General features: G+C 39.1%; 1 protein-coding gene across 1 annotated transcript in view; it reads left to right on the top strand.

Moving 5' to 3' along the window:
- The window catches only part of EVC (EvC ciliary complex subunit 1), a 48,678-nt gene extending 29,033 nt beyond the window's left edge, over positions 1–19,645 (top strand). Inside the window, exons 12-21 of the mRNA XM_062493370.1 lie at positions 1,834–2,046; positions 9,365–9,474; positions 10,062–10,272; positions 12,861–13,067; positions 13,838–13,979; positions 14,735–14,840; positions 16,756–16,882; positions 17,145–17,238; positions 18,443–18,554; positions 19,564–19,645. Of these exons, the coding sequence (XP_062349354.1) occupies positions 1,834–2,046; positions 9,365–9,474; positions 10,062–10,272; positions 12,861–13,067; positions 13,838–13,979; positions 14,735–14,840; positions 16,756–16,882; positions 17,145–17,238; positions 18,443–18,554; positions 19,564–19,645 (1,404 nt within the window). The remainder of the gene's footprint in view (positions 1–1,833; positions 2,047–9,364; positions 9,475–10,061; positions 10,273–12,860; positions 13,068–13,837; positions 13,980–14,734; positions 14,841–16,755; positions 16,883–17,144; positions 17,239–18,442; positions 18,555–19,563) is intronic.
- Positions 19,646–20,035: the final 390 nt, after the last annotated feature.

Genomic DNA, 20,035 nt, shown 5'->3' with positions numbered 1-20,035 from the left:
GAGCTGGATTCTGAAAATCCTGCCTTCTTTAAACAGGTAAGAGAGTGGGAAGAGCTGAGACAGGTTGTCTCAAAGGCGTAGTGAATATGTTTTGTAGTGTTGTGCCTCAATTTTATCCATAAGAAGAGGTTACTGCAGGGAGCTGTTAAGCTATTTATTGTTTGTGAAACAGCTAATTAATATGATGATTAGCATCCTAGAGGGATCATAGGAGGAAAATAATGATTTAGCACTCAGTGCACAGCTTGTATATTTTACAATAAATGAGAAATACTAAAGTATTTTTCAGAAATCAATCAATTCAAAGGATATTCATAAACCTAAACATGGAACAGATAAAGGTGCTGTGGAAACATTACACGAACCCCAAATGTATCATTATGGGGGCACAGAACTGTATTTCACATTCAACCTAAGTTCTGGTCTTTATTTCTGAGTTACTGTTCTTGCACTTTAACATTCTCTTTTGCTTTTTGGGGGGGTTTTTTATTATCATTTTTTAGTATTTTGTATTTTATAATTCAATATCTAGCAGTTGGAATGGGCTCTTACAGAATGGTACATTACAGCAGTGTATGCCCCCTCAAAAAAAATTCCACAAGAACTTTTGTTGAATATGAGCTGCAGACAAGCATAATTGACATCTAAATAAATATCCTTATGTTTCTATTGAGAGGTTCTAGGTTTTGATCATCTAAGAAATTGTAATTAAACCTGTATTTAAAAGAAGGAAGAATCTGGAAGACCTGACTTGTTCTTTCAACAGGAAACCTTAAAAGAGTTTAAAAAATATTATCAATATTTTAAAGAAAAGAAAGAAATATATGTCTTTTCAAGAGGGTTAACACTGGTTTACAGTGAAAGCAAGCCCAGCTAGGCAGTAAAGCTTTTTTGGACTGGTAGGATCATGCAGAGCTCACACAAAAATAGCTCATCCTGCAGGAATACTGCAGTGTCCATGTGACTTTCCAGTGTGGTTTTCTTGTTCCCTTTTCAGCTGGGAAAGCTACCTGTCCCCACTCCTTCACCCCAGGAATTATCTCAAATGTCACTAAGTTTGCCAACACAGCTCCTATCACCACCCTGTATTTGACAATGAAACTAGAACAGTTTTTACCTTGGATGTCATCTGACTAAATCACCCCAAAGCTTCTTGTGAGTGAAACAACCTCAGCAATTAGAAACTGTTCATATGGGACTAGTTTTGTTAAAACTACCAGAAGATGTTTGTTTTCCTAGCCTTGAAACTATTCTGCATCAGGATGAATTTGAATAATTCTGTTCTTCAGGCACTGAAGCGTGTCGTATTTTGAAATACCAACTACTGACATGACTAATGTCACTTTTGTCTAGCTAAAGGCCATACCATCCCTTTTAACTCTTCCCTCTTTCTTCATTCATCTCATATCAGTGCTTGAGAAAATGTGCTGTGAGGTGTTGTGCTACACCAGATTGTTTCTACAGCAACTTTCAAAGTAGGTGTTTTTATAACACATCACCATAGCCAGTAAAACAAGATATTCTTTTCTACTGCAGTCGCATGTGAGCAACAGTTAGGGCACAGGGTCTCATGTGCACTTGCCACTGTTGCATTTTAAATGCCTTGTGTAGCTTGAACCAAAACACTTTAATTGTTCTATCTACAAAACCTGGTCTTGTTAACTCAAGCCTTAGTGGCATTGCATGTTACTCTAGGATTTGGTCACCAGCCCAGTGTATTCACATGGTTCCCTCACTGGTATCAACCATGGAACGTGCAGGGAAACAGCTCCAAAGGGCTGGGGGTTCACCTTGTCACCTGTTTCTCTCTGTTCACCTCTGTCCCTGTGTTAGGAGCTGTACTCTAAGGCTTCCCATGCTTTAGCAGAGTTGGTGACGGAGCTGTTTCTTCAGACCTTGCCTGTGGTGACCAGCCTCTCTTACAGAGAATGTGAGCTTCTGAAAGAGGAATGGCAGGAGAATTTGGTTCCTCAGCTGGAGAAATGGGAGAACCACCGCCAGAGACGCTGGAAGCTTTTCCAGGAACAGCTATTGCAAGAAAAAGAAGTAAGATCTGTGTAACATTTTGAGATCTCAATGTCTAAAAATCAGGATACAGAAAAAAATTAAGATACTTACCTGTGAGGAGTGTTCAGTGTATAAATATATAGCCTGATCCAGACACAGCTCTAGGCTGAGGAGAAGCAGTTTTACCTGTAGAATGGAGTGAATATGTATGCTGTGCATGTAGGCTTGCATAGAGGAGTCAGAGAGTAATTACTGAACATCTGTCCAGGGCGTTTGACAGCTTTGTCAGCACATAAATGCTTTCTGGCAAGGCTGCTCTCTGATGTCCTCAACTCTTGGCATCTACAGAAACAGTTCAAAAAAACCTTCACCAGCTCTGTTTGGAGAGGGTATGTATAAATACAGTTTGCAGGCAAGAAAGCCTTGCAGTGATAAAGATTTCTTACTAATTTTTATGTATTAATACTATAATAACTGGAAACATATGATATGTACCTTTATAAACTTACTCTGCCCTGCAAAGGTGAAAAAACACACATCCAGCTTTCCTGCTCTGTGTGTGCCTGCTATAGGGGCCATTGACGCCAGAGGAGAAAACCAGAGTAAATGCTGAGACAGGTGTGTTCAGCATCAAATATACCTTCAGTTTATTAATGCAATGCTATGTCTCTATTAGCACTGCTTCTAACACAGCTTAGTCAAAGAAAGACCTTCTCTATTCAAAGGGGTGTCCTTTCCTAAATGTTAAATGTGTGCTACAGTGTGTACAGCAATTGGAGCTTCTTAAATGAAGGGTTGGCAGATTTCTTTAACACTGGTAGAATCGTAATTTCCCTTGCCCTCATTCTCCAAAGTGCCTAGAAAATCCAGTACATTCTTAATGAGGTACTGAACAAGTCCCTAATTACTGCAACTGGATTAAGGTATTCAACTTTTTCACCCACTTGTATTTAGGATTCTGCTGTAAAACACTGTGATTCAGGAAACTGTGGGCTTCCTACTAAATCTGGTAGAGTTGTTTGCTAATCAGTGGGTTTAGAACACCCTTAGAAATACAAAAGTAAAATTTTTCATAGTGAGACATTTCTTTTTTTCTTCTCTATTTTCCTTAATCTGTAGTTATGCAGCATGCACCTCCCTGATCCTTTTGTATTTCCTGTCATTGTAACTGACCTGTTTTGAAAAACAATTCTGTTTTTCTGTTTTGATTTCACAGGGCTATCTAGCAAACTAAACTAAATCGTGCTTTGGATCAACCACTGATGCCAGTGGGTCTGCTCACATACTTAGTTACATTTGTATTTTCCAGAGCTGTTGGCTGGCTTTTAGTGTTTGATTTTGGCATACCTGTACCTTCTGTGATTAATGAATCAATGAAAACCTCAATTTTTTAAAAAAAATATTTTGCCCCTTTTTATCAAGGATTAGATTGAATATCTGACTTGTCAAGTTTAAACCTTGCTGTTTATTTCCACATTCCTGAAGGGTGCACAAATTGCCTGTCCTTTTATGTGCATGGCCTGAGCAGCCTGGTCTGGTAGGTGAGCAACAAGCATGTCTCACAGCACATAGAGCCCTAAGCAACGTGGTAGCATTCTCTGTCATAAAAAAACAGAGAAGCAGGAGGTTCTAGTGTGCAACTTCAGAATAATGTCATGTCAGAGTGCACATTAGGGCACCTCTGCTGTGGCCTTTCCACTGTCTCATTGAACCTCAGCCATTGTTCAGGGCTTGAGAGGATGTGCTTAACAAGTAATAGACTCACCACAGAGGGGGGACATCTCAAGTCTGATGTTTCAGTCCAAAAATGATGTTTTGTACATTCCTCTATTGCTATAATTTGGCACACTGTTGAGTGGAGAAACAATACCCTGGGGATTTTTCTCAAAGGATTTAAAGGATTAGTTCATCTCCAGCACTCAGCTGCTAGATAATAGGTGTTTGGGCAGCCCTGTGTGAAGATTGATTGTATGTGAATTCAGGTGTTCTGGTCATGCCCAAGCATAGGTAATTTAAATAAGAAAATTGACTTTCCATCACTTTGTGTACCCTAGCATGCATAATGGAAAGCAGATGACTTCCTAGCTGGAAAAAAACAAAACAAAAAAGAAAAAAGAAAATAAAATAATAAAGGGTTTGCTGACATCATTAACAGTAATTACTGAGCTATAGAGGAATTAACTGAGCAATGACAGAGCTCTCGCATTGGTCTCTGACTCACCAGCAGTGCAGCTGGGCTTTATTCAATACAAAAATTTTCTGAGTGGCAGACAAAGCTGTCCTAAGGACAAGTGATTCTAAAGGATAAATTCCAAGAAGAGATAAGAGTTTCTCTTAGTGAGAAATCCACCTTATGATTCCTCAAAACAATATTCTGTGCAGGAGCCTAAGTACCTTTTTTAACTTAATGCTTGTGGCTTTTTGGAAAGGATTCGAACGGGAAAAAGATCTGCTTTATCTCCAAAGAGAGCATGCTGGGAGATAGCTGTTCCACCAAAGCTAGGCTGGCAAATTTTCATGAGTCTGAAAAACACCACAACCTATTATATTAGGTTCAGATGCAAAGTGCATTTCTTGTCCCTTTCCTACTATAAAAAAGCAGCATGAAAGTTTTAGCAATAAGCTGACACTTGCATCCTACAAAAAGGAACACTTGATTTCCACCTTAAGAAGAAGATATTGGACCCTTTTGCCAGGTCATTTTTAAGAAGAAGATATTGGATCCTTGTGCCAGTTTATGTCATTTGGGAGATCCCATAGATGTTAGAGTTCTGGGTTTGACAAGAGATCCATAAATCAACAGTCATATTGACAACCTTTTAAATTGTCAGGCATTTTGCAGCAGGAGATATGTCTTTCATTTACCTCTTGATAAATGTGCTATGCTAAGAGTTACACAGTCACCTGCTTTACTGGCTTGGGAAGTCTTAACACCAGAAGATTTTCACCAGGATATTTATGTGTGCTTTTCAAAGTGGCTCTAAGAAACATTTTTCCATTTTACTTTAACTACCTTTATTTTTAGATGATCTTTCCTAGCATTTATACATGTCTGGAATATGATGTCCTTTGGGTGAAAAGAATCACTTTTACAACTGAAAAGAAAAAAAATCAGTTTCATATATAACTTTGCCTTGTAGGCTTGACTGTATGAGTGAGGCCAGGAATAAATGACTAATGAAAATAAATTTTGAGCATTTTCCCACATAGTCCCTAACTCATGATTTCTGTAGAGAGCAGTTTCAGGGAGCAGGCACCTGCACCAGGCTGAGACTCACTAGGCAGTCAGTGTGCATTGCACCCCATCTACAGGCTGAAACAGAGAAATCACTTTCCTTTCATTCCCTGAATAATCTGTGCCAAAGATGTCAAAACAGAAAGGAGAGGCATATTCCTCACTTCTATTGCCAGAGAGTAATATACTTCAGCAGTGCTTCAGAAGATCTTGGAGTGAACTTGTGACCAAGAAGCAAAATACTTGAAAACCTACAGAATAGAAATGGGATGAGATTTCCATCCATCCCCACATCATTGCTTGATATCCAGGAAGCTAAACTGCCACCTGCTTACCCGTTTTGACATGGTGTGTGCATTTTATCACTTTCTCTGGTTTATTTTTTCATAGTGGTTGGAATAACACTTCAGGAAGTGAGGCATTCCTTCTAGAGCTTTACTCGCCCATTTACCATACTTTAGTCACTGGTTTTAGTGGTTGAATGTAAGAATCAAAGAGCCTGAGCTTTGTTTCAGCCAATAAGTCTGTGCAGCAGCACAAGTTTGTCCCCTCCATATGACCCATGTTTGTGCAAAATAAGGCGATTCCCAAGAATAGGAAAGCTTGGAGATTTGCCTGGTGACTTGACTCAACAGTGGAGTATTGGTGCAAGCACAAAGCCTGATGTTGCCACCTGGCCTGTAGAAGTAGTTGTCTCTGTTTTGCTGGTTTTCAGCCACTTCCAGCAGCCTCAATATTCCCAGGAAATCTTTGCTGTCACATTTCTGCCTCTCTTCATGTATTGTGGAGGTGGAAAATACCCAGCTTTGCTAGCCCATCCCAGTGAGCTGCCTAGGTGTTGTTTCCAATTAAACATAAAATATCCTGCTTATTCCAGCTGACCCTTTCCATCTTGATCATCCTCCTAATGGCCTTTTTGAGACAAAACACTGGTTTAGTATTTGGTCTAACTTTCAATCTTCCTTATTTATCCTCTCATCATAAATGTGTAATAATTCCCTCTCCCTTCCTCTTCTTCTCTTACTACTTACACAACTGAGGCACTTTTACTCTTGAGTTTAATAACTGTGTGCTGGAGGAATTTATGCTGTATTCTCAGTTTCCCATTGGTCTCAGGGAGGTGCAGAGACATTTTATAAATTCTGCATATGGATTACCTTAAATGCACTCTTAATGGAAAAGGTGACTCATTCTTTAGAAGGAACTCTTCACTAGTACAGAACTAGGCTGTTTCTTCATAAACAGAAGTAAAGAACAGCTACAAGAAGCACTGTCATTATTATCACTGACAGTGCTAGGATATACTGATAGCAAGTGAGGTGCTATATTTTGGGTTCTTGGCTGCAATATTATATCGTTTGCCATTTCAGTTGTAATTCAGATATCATTTCCTGTGTTCTGTCTCTTGGTGATATATACCCTCATGTTGTTTGACTTGCCCTTCAAGAGCAACTTCTCAGTAAATATTCAGGTCTCCAAAAATTATAGAAACCCACATCTGAACCACAGCAAATCTCTCATTAGAAATAAAATTACTTTTGGAAAGTAAAAGGTCGTTTTCAGACTTTCTTGTAACTGCTGAAAGAGACAGTGAAATACACAATATGATGGATATGTGTGCAGAGAGGTATGAAACACTAGGAGCTATATCCACAGAGCTGCTAAAGGGAAATGCTGATAACAATTATTACTTCAAGCAAGTCTTTGCCATCTGTCATGATGATACCTGGAGACCTGATAGACCTTAATTTGCTGCTTGCAGCATGCAATCAGAGAAGACACTGTGCTCAGCTGTGCTCTGTGATAATCACACTACCTAGACTCAGATCAGTTGAAATCTGGCTACACAGGTTCGTCTGAGGCTCTTGCCAAGAGCAGCCTAGTGGGTCTCCAGTGCCATGCAGTCTTCTGGGCTGTGCTTCTCATGCTCAGCTGCACTCTTCCCATCTGTCACTTGTTGTTGACTGCTTGCCCATCCTTGTCAGACATCCTGGTCAGGAACATGTGTTTTGGTAAGGTTTTCTACATGGAGAGAGGTCAGTTAGATGTGTCACTGTGTATTCTACAGAGAAGGCACTAACTATGAAATAAATACATTTTTATTTTGAAGCCTAAGATGACAAGGTTTCTGATGTTCTCTGTACTTCCCAGGGAGTTCATTCTGTGCTCACAGAGAAAGCCTCTCTCCTGCACATATCACTGCTTCCCAACAAAAAAACTCATATCCAGCAGAGAGGCCCAGTACCACTCCTGATTTCTAGCACTAACAGTTGTGCGATTTGTGCTGGTTTTAGCACCAGAGGGAAACTAAACTGCAAATGAGCCACTCCCCTTCCCCTGCTTGTTCCAGCAAGGGAGTGGCAAAAGCAGAGGCTATGGATTGAGATAACAATTTACTGAAAGCACAAAGCTATGGAGGAAGAAATACACAATAACAACAGCAATATTAATAGCAAAGGTATAAAAAAGAGAAGGTGTTTTACCCAACAAAAAGGAGTTCACCACTGGGAATAAACAAAGAGATGGTGGATTCTTCCTGTAGGTGGTGTCCACTTCCCCAGACAAAGGTAATATGGAGACCATTCCCACTCTGGGGCCATCAGGAGCAAAGGCAGGATGGCAAGGGAACTCCCGTGGCTAACATTTCCCACACACCCCAGCCTGAAACAACGAAAGCCAGTGACAGATAAGTCCCCTGAGTCAGGCTGCACCACTGCTCTGCTGGGCTCAGTTCTGCACAGGTGTCTGTGCTGCTGTTTCTCCCATCCCACTGCACTGGTCCTGCAGGTCGCTGCAGCTTTTCCAACCATTCTGCCAACTCCTTTCAGCTCAGCTTAGCTGTTGTCAGTGGGGTTCCCCTCAAATGGACTGGGGTTCAACCCCAGCAGTCCTTCCCCCGTGGCAGCCTCTGGCCAGGCTCTGTTGGTTCAGTCCTGCTGTTGATGAGTGTTGTTGCCGCTGTCCTTTGAGCACCAGGTCCTGTAGCTGCATTCCAGAGAAAACTGGAGCTGAGGTGCTGATGGGGGCTGGATCTACAGGGGCTGATGCTGATACCTTCCTGCTAGAGAGAGAGTCATAAAATGGTGCCCACTTCTGAGGGGTGTGCTCATTTTCACCTCAAAACCACTCCCACATTTATGATATGGGCAGTATAGAATGACAGCTTGGATGTGCCCACACCACACTAAGCTTCATCCTCCTGTAATCAGTACAACATCTATTGTTGCATCTAGTTACATCTAATCCTTTGCTGGTCATACTGATCTAATGAAACCTACCTGTCTGCTATAATAGAAGATTTAGTCACTCATATTCTGAATGATGCTGGAACACAAAGTGAAACTGTCAGACATCCTGGGTATTATATTTCATTTAGGGTTCTGGATACATCAGCGGTAACCTGCTTTTATTCAGCTCTCAGTAGCCTAAAATATACTCTTCATCTTACAGTAAGAGTTGGAGCCTTGGAAATATTTCAGCTTATGACTTACTATTCCTTAAATACTGGCAATGTACTAAACAAAATCTGAAGTCCATATCTTCAAAAGTTTCCAGTCTAATGGCAAATCCATCAAAATTCATTTAAAGATTAAATTCTTCGATCTAAATATCACTGTGAAGGAGATGTAAACTTGCAGTCCATATATTTACCTAATCACATAATCTCCATTTCCAACTATTAGCAATGCTTACTATGACAGAAGTGTGATGAAAGATGATATCTTTGTTTTGTTCAGTGAAAATAAAAACTACATTCTTTACTAGTGAAAAGAAAGAGACCAAAAATACACCTCCTGCAACCTGCTGATAAGAGTCACTACAGTATTTTGTGCCAGTATTGTTATTTTTTTCTTGTTCCTCTGTTGCTGAAACTAAAATATCTGTAGGATACACTGCTTAGGCCTGATCCAAAACAGTACAAAGTTTTTCTTTTCAGTGAGTTTTGTTTAAGATTTTGATAATTGAAAATACTATTCCTAAGTAGAATAATTTTAATTCAGCATCAGTTTGTTTTTGAAAGCAAGGGATGAGTTTTTTAGCAAAATAAACCATTGTTTCTTTATGCAGTGAATGGCTGAAATCAGAGTATCTTATATTTGTAATTCTTTTCCCTGCTTTTAGCTCTGGATAACAGAATATGCTCTGTCTGCCGTGATGCAAAAGCACCTGTCAGAGAAACAAGAGAAGATAATTCAAGGTGTCGTAAACAGATTAGGATGCCTCAGTGATGAGTAAGCACAGTTTCATCAGTGAGCTGTGGGGTAAAACTTCACTGTTGTAGGCCCAGATAAAAACATTACATTGTGGAAAGCAGTGTTGAGAGATTATTAGCACCTTCAGACAGATAAAATTTAAAAAATAGGTATATTATGACTCTCGGAAATTAGAAAAAATAATCTTACGTGATTTGTCACTGGTGTGCTTTGTGAATATCTGCTGTGTTTTTTGAGAGGTTTCTAGTCTTGAACCAGCCTCTCTCTGCACTCCCTATGTCACAGTGGAGTTGCACTTTCTGCAAGATAAAATGTTCATTCCAGCAACATATAGATGGTTATTTAGCTATTTTATTTCTGTTTTCATTTTAATTTAACTTCATTGTTAGAACTTTAATTTAACTTCATTGACAGAACTAGAGTTGTAACACAGCAGTACCCATGCTTTACACCTGAGCAGCTTTCAAAGGCATGCTTTGTACAAAACGACATTGCACAGAGTGAAGAATAACTCTTGTCACCTTTAAGCAATAACTTTGCTGAACACAGGTGTGCCAAACCGGCAAGCAGCTTCACTGATGGATTTTTAATGGTCCTTTTTACAGGTCTGTTAGCTATATATTGCAAAAGCACCGACTTCTGCTGTGTTCAGTACTCAGAAGGTTAACGTTCCGAAGAGTTGGAATGGCAGCCCTGGTGTGCATGCGACTGTCCAGAAAAAAGAGCTCGCTTCAGGAGCTGAGAGAGCAACATACCCTGCAGAAGGGATCCTCCCTGTGCCAAGATGAGGACCAGTGGCAGCTACAGAAGGCAGTGGTAGGTACAGTGTCACAGTGTCCAGGTGGGTTGTCTCCAGAACTCTCGTGTGATGTGATATTTAGCATTAGAAGTAGCCATGGCAGATCTAAACTCCACTACCCACCCCCCCCCCAAAAAAAAAAAAAAAGAAGCTCAAGCTCCAAGGAGAAAGAAAAATATTCTTTGTCAAAAATGTGCACACTGCATAGGAGGTCCCTGTGTGTGTCTGTTGTAGTTTGGGCAGACATTTTAAAATCCCTTATGCTTTATAGAGTGTATAGCTGTCTGTGATACGTGTTACCCTAGCAATTCATTTTTATGAAAATACTAATGCAAGAAGGCAAGGATGCCAACATGTATAAAGGACTTATGTAAAGCTACTGCTTCATGGTAAGAGAAGCTCCTACTAATTCTGCTGGGAACTGTAATATGCATGTGAGAAATTCTTACTCCTACCACAACAAGCAAGTTCTTCTATACTGTCATAATTTTTTGTTCTTTTTTCTCTCTCTTTGTCCATAAGATCAGCATCCATTCCCAATCCTCTCAAATTATCTGTCTACTGTAGGTCAAGAAGACGAAAGTTTAAGAGATTTTTAGACATGATGTTCCCATAGGTCACTTTTCACATCCATTCATGGCTGATTTTTAGTGTTGATCTATTAAGTGTTGTTGGTTATTCAATTCCTGCATTGGCTGTTTATGTAGAACAACACTATATTTCATATTTCAACCTCAGACAACCCTCCCAGCAGATGTCAGTGATAGCTCTGCCCAGCCCACTGCTGCTGCACATATGGCTTGAACCCATCAAACACTTTGCAGCTCTATGCTCCATGCTGTTGCTGTGCAATTAGCTGAGAGGTAAAACTCTGTATCCCTCTAATTTTGATTTGCATAATACATACCCTCAATCTCCACATGGAAGATGAATAAGGAAAATATGTGTCCTTCTATTTTCATATTTGAAAAATGTCAATTGAAGCAGTTTCTTTTAAGTTTGAAAATCTGGAAAATTTATTAGCCTTCAGAAGAAATAAAATATAATAAAATGCAAATGCTTATCACTGCATTCCTCTTGCTTTCCACTACTCCCTCTCACTTAGCTCACATGGAGACGTTAATTGACTCAATCACTGGGTTCCCTAGTGAAAATGAAATGTCCTCTGGTATTAATGTTCCTTTGGCCTCTCTCCAAAGTCGCTTTCCAAGTCCAGCTAAAACCCATCTCTCAAGGAAAATAAAAAATACGCATGTAGGATTCTTGATGCTGAAGAAGTAAGGCATAGGTGTGGAACTGCGAAAACTCAAGAGAGAAAAAACATGTTGCAAACAACCTCCCAAAGTAGAACCAATCTATAAGGAGATCAGTAAAGGTTAATTTACAGACACTCCACCAGATTTTTAGACATACTCTGTTGTTTTACCCGAACTTAATTTTTGCTTGGGCTAGTTTTATACTGGTGGACAATGTCATGTCTATCCAGTGGTTTCATATAGAATGGAAAATAACTAATGAATCCTAGCTTGGGCATAATCACATGACATTGTGTCTCAAAAAAATAAGAAGCAGTTTAATGACATTCCAACTTTCTCAAAAACCTCAAAAACATATGTCTTAGATATAAATAAAACATGTCAGAACAACCCAGCATTAATAAGAGTACTTCTGCAGATGAACGTTCTTTTTTCTACTTGTATTTCATATTTCCAAGAAGGCATCAAATTGGTACTATCACATCTCCCAGAATATTTTAATGTTATTTAGCCTTAACTGAGTATATAAGAAAGACATCAGAAACAGAATAGAAGGCCATCTATGGCAGACTGCTACACTTAAGGATGACAGAACAGGCCAGGCTGGTAAGCAGATACTACTGCTCACTGAAGAGAGCTTAGATGAAAAGTGTGCACTTTCCATGCACAAAAATGGAGGCAAGGATGGTACAAAGACCTCAAAGGACTTGAACTCTTTAGCCTAAAACATAGGTGTCTTCTGGAATATAGTAGGTTTTAAAACTGGCATCAAATATGTGAATAGAGAGCCATTTTTCACATCTCAAATGAAAGAAGAAAGCACCTAGCAATGTTACCAGATGGCAGGTTCAGAATTAAGAAATATGTAGAGTAGCTTTAGAACTCACCACCAGAGGATGTTGTGGAAATGGTTTTCGAGTGTTATTACACAGCTTTGTGACCTGTCCCAAGGGCCATTGGTACTCCCAAGTACCAACAAACCAAATTTTTCTCAGATAGACCACACAAACTGTACAGTTATTCTTGGTGTGATCCTTGCTCCTGGGCAGTTTATCAAGGCATCCACAATTATCCCTTACTGGACTTAGGATATTTCACATACATGTGAATACATCGCTTAGAAGTGACTAATAGGATAGGATGCAACTTTTACTCTACATATCATGACAGAGGCTATAGTTCTGTTGCAAAGATAAATGGGCCAAATGACTGTACAAACTTCCTCTATAAATTATAATAATTACTCTAACTAACATTCTGAATGAGTGCAGGACTTTATTTCAAAGTGAAGCTGGCTACAGTTGTTAACATATTTAAATGGTGGTGCTGTCTTATTGTCTGATTACCAGGAATCCCACATTCGTGAAGAGGAGGAGAAGCTTGAGGAAGAAACACAAGAAACCAATTTAGAATTTCACCAGCAGCTAGTCACAGAAATCCAAGAAGCTCTACAGTTTCTTCAGCAGCACATGGAGCAGGTGATTGGGCAGACATTGCTGCAGTATGCCCGTGGGGAAGCTGAAAGAAAGAGTTCAGATGATGGACAGGACTTCAAGGTATGGAAGTGGTCAACAGCAGTTTTCCAAACAAAACAAGGGCTACCTTGCACAGATGGAAAGCAATTTAATGTATGCATTAACCTATGCCTAGAAGTATCAGCAGAAGACTGTTAGGACCTGTGTTAAAACTGAGCATAATTTGCAAAGTATTTACAAGCTAACACTTATGTAGCAGTACAGTATTTGCTACAGCAGCCAAAACTGGTTTTATTAAGTGAACACTGGAACAGGAAAAAAATTGTCACAACACTTGATGGCAAAGAGTAACAAAAAGAAGAAAGAAATGAGATGGTTATTTGTTGATAAAGGGTTTGTGACTAATTAATAGTGTTTTTATACTAATAGCTTAATATTAATTCATAGATAAATAAAATTAAAATTAAAACTTACATCATAGATTAATATTTTTTTTCCAAAGAAAATATTTGGATTTGCTGTGTAATGGAAAGTCACAGTAGAGCTACACATAGATCAGCTTGCTTTGCTGGCAGTTGGTTTGATTGTTAAAATTGGCTGTAGAGATTGAAGGGATAGAGGAATAACCCCTTTCCAAATGGAGATGAGGCAAATTAGAAAGATTTTGATGATAATTTTTCATGATGATATGTTGCATGGTTTTCAGTATCTCAGTCTGCCCTATTTTTAATGATACATTTTAAATTCACAATTTTGTGTGAGCATACCAAATTAGGTATGGGGCATTTTTAAACAGATCAAAACACTTTTGGGCTTGGAAAATGAATTGTGGCTTGTACCATATGATACAGGAGAGACTGGTGGAATCTGCTGTTGAAAGTGTGTATGGGACCAGCAATATCAATAGACTGGTGCAAAACTACTACCAGCAATTAGGAAAAATCACAGAAGGCTATGAAGAAAAAAAGCTTCAACATCTGAAATCCTTTCAAGGTTCGTATGACATTGACAACTATAAGACAATTCTGTTTCCCGGTGACTTTAGTTCATGTAAGGTTAGAAGATTTTGCTTTTTCTGGCATCCCTTGGCCTAGTAAATCTGAATTTACTCTGCCTGGCAGAGCCACAAGGAGCAAAGGTAGAGAGCACCTCCCCTGCACAGCCAGCCCAGCCCAGCCCAGCCCAGCTCAGCTCAGAGTACATTCAGTAACTGTCCCTGATGGTGCAGTTGGTAGGAAAGGTGCCTGTCAACCTCTCTGAGTGTTCAGAAAAGGTTTGGCCAGTAAATAAGCACTCAGTCACAGAGTGTGAGCATATGCAAAAGTTACCAGAATACTTTCCTATCAGATGAGGGGATTTCTTGTGAAGCTGGGCATTCTCCAGAATAAGTCACCTCTGCATGGAGGGTTTTCTTTATATTGCATTTTTTGTTTAGGTGTTACAGTTCTTGCCTAAGGCACCAAGGTCTTTTTAGAAAATTTCTGCTTTGAATTCCATGTTAATCAGTTGGCCTAGTGGGAGAAGTAGGTGAACAGGAATTCAGTGACATTTCTGTCTCAGTTAAATGATGCACAAAGTATTCTCTTTGCAGCAGATCACGGTGGCAGAGTGTGTAAAGTTCTTGATATCCCTAAGGAGCAGTAAGTTTGGAAAGACTACCTAGAATCAGGATTAATTTGTGATGAAGGTTGTCACAACTCAAGACTTTTTAATTTTGAGCAGAAAATTTTTCAAAAACATTATTTCAGCAGAAAGAAATGAAAGGATCAGACTGAAGAGTAAAGAGAATGAACTGGCATTGAAGGAAAAGCACACCAAAGGCCTCCTAAATGTGTCATCCACGGTCCATCAGAGGTTAGACCAGGCAGCAGCACTGCTGTCTATTTAAACTTCGTGAGTGATTGCAGATCTACATAAATATCCAGCTGAATAAATGTCTTGAGTGTGCATTTTATACTTGTCTTTCATGGAAAAGAAATACCTATTGCCAAATGATGTCTTCCCCTTGATCTCAGAGAATTATTTTTTTATTAAATAAACTTTTTGATGGTCATTAGTTACAGATTGAATAACTATACTTAGGCAGTTTGAAATGAGAGAATGAAATACAATGCCAAAACATATGCCAAATTTTAGAAGAAATTTAATATAAATGTAGGATGGTAACCAATGCTGAATGTAATTCATTGCATTCCATCCTTTATACTTTGAACATCAAAAGTTTGTGTTAGTTTGCTGTGGAGAAAACCATAATGAAGAGAAATTATTTTAAACCAAAAAAATACTCAAAATGGAAAGAAGGCTTCAGTGAATGCCTTGGAAAATCAAGATTACTTGCACTAAATTTAGAGTGGAATCCCTCAAATGTTAGTTAAATAAAAAATAAAATTGAATTAATTACTGATTTAATGAAACCTAAAGTCCAGACAAAAAGCACTGCAATTATAAAGGAGTAAGCTGTCATAAAAATATCTATGGCTTGTCATGTACGTGATACATTTTTGTAATAATTTTATGTCTTAACTCTTGGTTTATTATCCAGAAAAATACAACAGCTGCAATTTTGACATTGTAAAGAGGTTAAATCTTTTTTTAGACATTCTGTTTCTTCACTATTGAGAGATACCATTGACCACTTTTTCATCCCTGTTTAAGTTAGTAAACTAATGGATTTATGTAATAAAGGGTTTCATAAAAGATCTGTTAGTTATTCATTATCAAAGTTATCATTTATTCTGACACACAAATTCACTTCTAGCTGTTGTCTCATTTTTTTCTCCCGTAAACTATTCTAGTATCTTAAAAGACAATGAAATTTGCCTTCACACAAGCAGAAGTGTGGTGTGCAGCATCTAAGCTGATCTCATAATCATCAGTGATCAAACTCATTTTCCTACTGCCATTATGATTTCTTTATGGTCTAGTCCTTTGTAAATTAATGATGAAGTTTGCATTAATTTGTCTAACTCCTATAAATTGGACCTTGTTTTATTGTTTTATTTCTTTTTGCCCTTAGTACAAGGTTAGGAGTGTGAGTTCAAAAAGCAAATGCTGAAAGGTAACCTCTGTAACCAGTGACCATTGCAATAGCAACTTCATTAAATGTAAATGTCTATTTGTGTTACCTCCTTCCCTGAGGAATTTGCTGGGTGACTGGCAGCATTGCTTTAAGGTAGATCAGGCAAGAAAACAGAAGAAATACAGATGCAGCGAAGTTGCAGCTGTGCAGGCTGTACTGTTTTAATAATAATCCTTAGCCAGAAAAGTAAAACAAGTGAAGAATACAGCTGTTAATGCTTTCAGTTGCCAAGTTTTGAGTTACCATGTTGATGGATCAGTCTGGTACTGGTGATGGCTCAGTCTGATACTGAAGAACCCTGGATGAAGTGCCTAATTCTTAATCCTTTATCCTCACACCTGATCTTTGAACAGCTTGGCCCTTTGACAAGCAGGCAGTAAAACTGACCCTAGGAACATACAATGGTTTTGAAAGCAGGCTTCCACTTTAGAGCTGAATTCCAGCTCCCAAAGTCCAGGCATGGACACTGTAAACTCCTGTAATTCCTGCCTCCAAAAGGACCTTGTATCCTATGGACAGCCAAGGCAGGTTATTAAAAATCTACCACAAAATTTTCTGTCCCAGCAGAAGTTGGCTAGGCCAATACTGTTAATGAACCTTTCTCTCTACAAAATCTTCTCAATAGACTTTGACAGGATTGTGTTCCTCCCTTGCACTGAACATCTATGCATTTACATTTCTCTTGACCAGGGTCGTGCTACAGCAAAACAAGATATTGGCACAGTTTGAACTGCAGCAACAGTTTCGCCTGGAGTCTCTGAAACAGAAGCTGCTGGGACTGCACCACCTAGGAACGGAGTTGGAGAATCAGCTAAGGGTAAATAGGGGTAAAATGGCTCATGGATCTGAAACATTCAGTGGAAAAACATGGGACAGATTGTAGTAATCTCTTTGCTACCCTAGGTGAAATCAGTGCTGAGATTCATCACTGTCTTGTAGGAACGCTTCACTGATTGTTTCCCATAAATATCTTTTCCTGTGTTTCTGCAGTGATGTGCCTGTTTTGTTCTGCCACATGTAATAACATAGCACAGAATTGAGCTGTGTTGTGTTGAGTGCTGCTTTGTTCTTGCATGCAGGAAGCAGAGCAGGACTTTGTGCGTGAGTTGGCTGCGCTAACCCGAGTTCCACTTGCTGTGAAGAAGAAGCCTTCCAAAAGGAGCAAGCCAGCAGGTTGGTACTATCCTGAATTGTTAAAAAAACCCGTGCGCAATTCCACAATACAGTGCAAATTTTGCAATATAACACATTGCAGTTTTAGAAGAGATTTTTCATCAGTGCCGTTCCCCTAACTGGGTTGTAGAAAAGTAATGAAACCTCTCAAGGTCACCCGGTTCTCCAGCAGCACAGCCACAAACAAGTGTCACCTTTTCTAACTTCGGAGCAGCCCTTCAGCTGATAGATTACATTGTGTCCACTGAGGTAAGGCTTTGCCCAGCTGAAACGAAAATATTTTTCATGTCTTTGTCATGTCCTTTAGAAACTACTCTGTTCACCTCAATTGCTAAATCTATGGGAGAACAGCAGAGTTGAATCACCCAGCTTTCATTCTCCTGGTAGAATGGAAGAACTGCCTCCCACACATGTACTCAAGATTACAATCCTACTGAATCAGGAAGCTTGATCTATTTTTATGAGTTCACTGTAGTTTTAAAAAATTATACTAATTCATCCTTCAAGAGATACTTAGAGACAAATTTTTAGAATAGCAGTCGTGTTTCCTAGGTCACATTTCAGATGCAGTGTACATGTCATCCTTTAAGCCGTGCAATCTTGCTGTCATTATCAGAATGAAACATATGGTATTACATTTGAAAGATGCTGAAAGGCAAGATGGGTGCCTGAAAGGAAAAAGCAACTCACTGACCTGCGCAATTTTGAAGTCTCTCTCCCCAGCTGTTATTTCTCAGGTGTGAAAACTGTTTGCCTTGGTGGGCACCATGACTGCATGAACATATACGGAAGCTTAGTTCAGGACCCTAAAAGCAATTGATTTTTTAACATCATGTTGTTCTGATTCAAATCACTCAAAAATTTGAATTCTTTTTTCTTCTGTTTGGTGGTAATAAAAAGCCATTTTCAGTCACTTGATAAGAAAATATATGATAGGACTTTCAACTGTTGCACCACATGGAAACTTACTTCAGTTCAGCAAGCATGGCCCTTCATAGTTTGCTGTGTGAGAGCTAACCAATGGTAAAAAAGCAATGTGCTGGGCTAATATAGAGTGATTTCCTTGGAATAATAATAGGTATATAAGAAGTGTTAGAGTGTAGTTTTTGGCTTCAGGTTAATCAAAATGAGACAAGCTCTACTATATGTGATTCTCTTTTTTTTTTTTTTTTTTTTTTTTAATCCACTGCATTTGGCAATTCAGGTGAAAAAGCAAATTCCAAAAGACAGACCTTGCAGTCACCTGAACCAGCAGAAATAGACGATTCTCATGAAAATATTCAAGAGCCTCATGGAATAACTTCTGGCTTATGCAGGTACTTTAGAGACTAAAAATATGGTATGTGAAAAACTATTTATAAAAGCTACAGAATCTACGTCTTAAGGAGATATGTCAATCAAACTCAAAACACAATGCCTGCACTAGCTGAGCTTCCTCAATATTTTCTTCACACATGTAATTAAGCTTTTTTTACCCCATAATCTTTTTTTGAAGTTAGGAAATTCATCTGTATTTGCTTGTCTGTACTGCTGTGTATTTTATAAATATCTTTGGTTAAAGATAGAGAAAATAGACATAGAAAATAGAAATTTGTTTCCAAATTTCCTTTATTTAGTTTTATTTAAACCTGAGTCACAGACAGCATAAATCAGCAGAGGCAAGTGAATTCAATGGAACTAGGCTGAAATGTAGCAACCAAAATATGGTCTGTGGTATTTAGGCTTTCAACTTCCACCTTTATTTCAGGAACAAAGGCAAGCGCTGTCTTTGGCTGATGAGGGTAGCAGCTCTAACAATGATTTTCTTGATAGATGTTTCAGTTGGCTTATGCTGGGGTGCTAACTAGAGGAGAAGAAATGGCTACAAACCTGAAAGATGCCAGCTGATTACTACAGGCAGATCAAACCAGCCAGCTGGTCACTGCGGCTTGATATATTGAGCAGAGAAAATCCTGCTGACAGGCAAAGCAAACAGTTGGTTCTCAGGAGCCACAGGCCTTTGGGGAAAAGTATTTATCCCCTGAGTGACCTCAGCCTGGGACTGACTTCAGGAGATGGCTCCTTTCCCTGATAGCATCAACCCTTTTCACACACTCCTTTCCCACAGCCAACAAGGGACACGTATGTAGGGAACAGGGACCCAACAAAGGAGCGTTTATGTTTTTGCAACTTTGTTTTGGCAGCCTTAACAGAGGCAGCTGAAACCAGTGAGTGCAGAAGTTATATAGCAAGGGTCTTTCTTTCACCAAAATTAATTTAGTTTAAGAGGGAAGTATAGCATTTTAAAAACCATCTGCAATTTTTTTTTCTTATTTATTCTTTCAGAGAGATGCCACAGAGTTCACATGAAGGGGAGACTGAACCAAGGAAAAACTCAAAGATGTTAGAAAAGAAAGGCAGCAGGTAGTAAAAGCCTTTGTGTGAGCTGTCTGAACACAGTGTACCAAGGCATTCTTCTGGGGAATCTCAGCAGCTGTAGGTACTTACTGAGCTGCTTTGCTGAGGAACAACGAGGAAAATCAATAATAACCCATAAATCTTTTTTAGCTGCAGGCCAAGAATCAATCTCAACTTCCTCTAGCTGTTAATAAAACATTCCGTCTTAGCTTTGGTAAGGGGGAAAAAGGAAGTTTTTAATACCAGCTCTTTGAGGTTGTTTGGCTAATACGCTGGGGAGACAGTTTTAGATTCGGAATAAACCTGAGGAAAATACACTTGTAGGAGAACAGATGCACACTGGGCCCAGGTCAGTGTATCTCAGTAAGGTTTCATCACAATAGTGATGGACTGTTTACTT

This window comes from Cinclus cinclus, chromosome 5 (assembly GCF_963662255.1).
Source record: "Cinclus cinclus chromosome 5, bCinCin1.1, whole genome shotgun sequence".
Taxonomy (NCBI): Eukaryota; Metazoa; Chordata; class Aves; order Passeriformes; family Cinclidae; genus Cinclus; species Cinclus cinclus.
The sequence above is the reverse complement of the archived record's forward strand: the minus strand, read 5'-3'. Positions and strand labels throughout refer to the sequence as shown.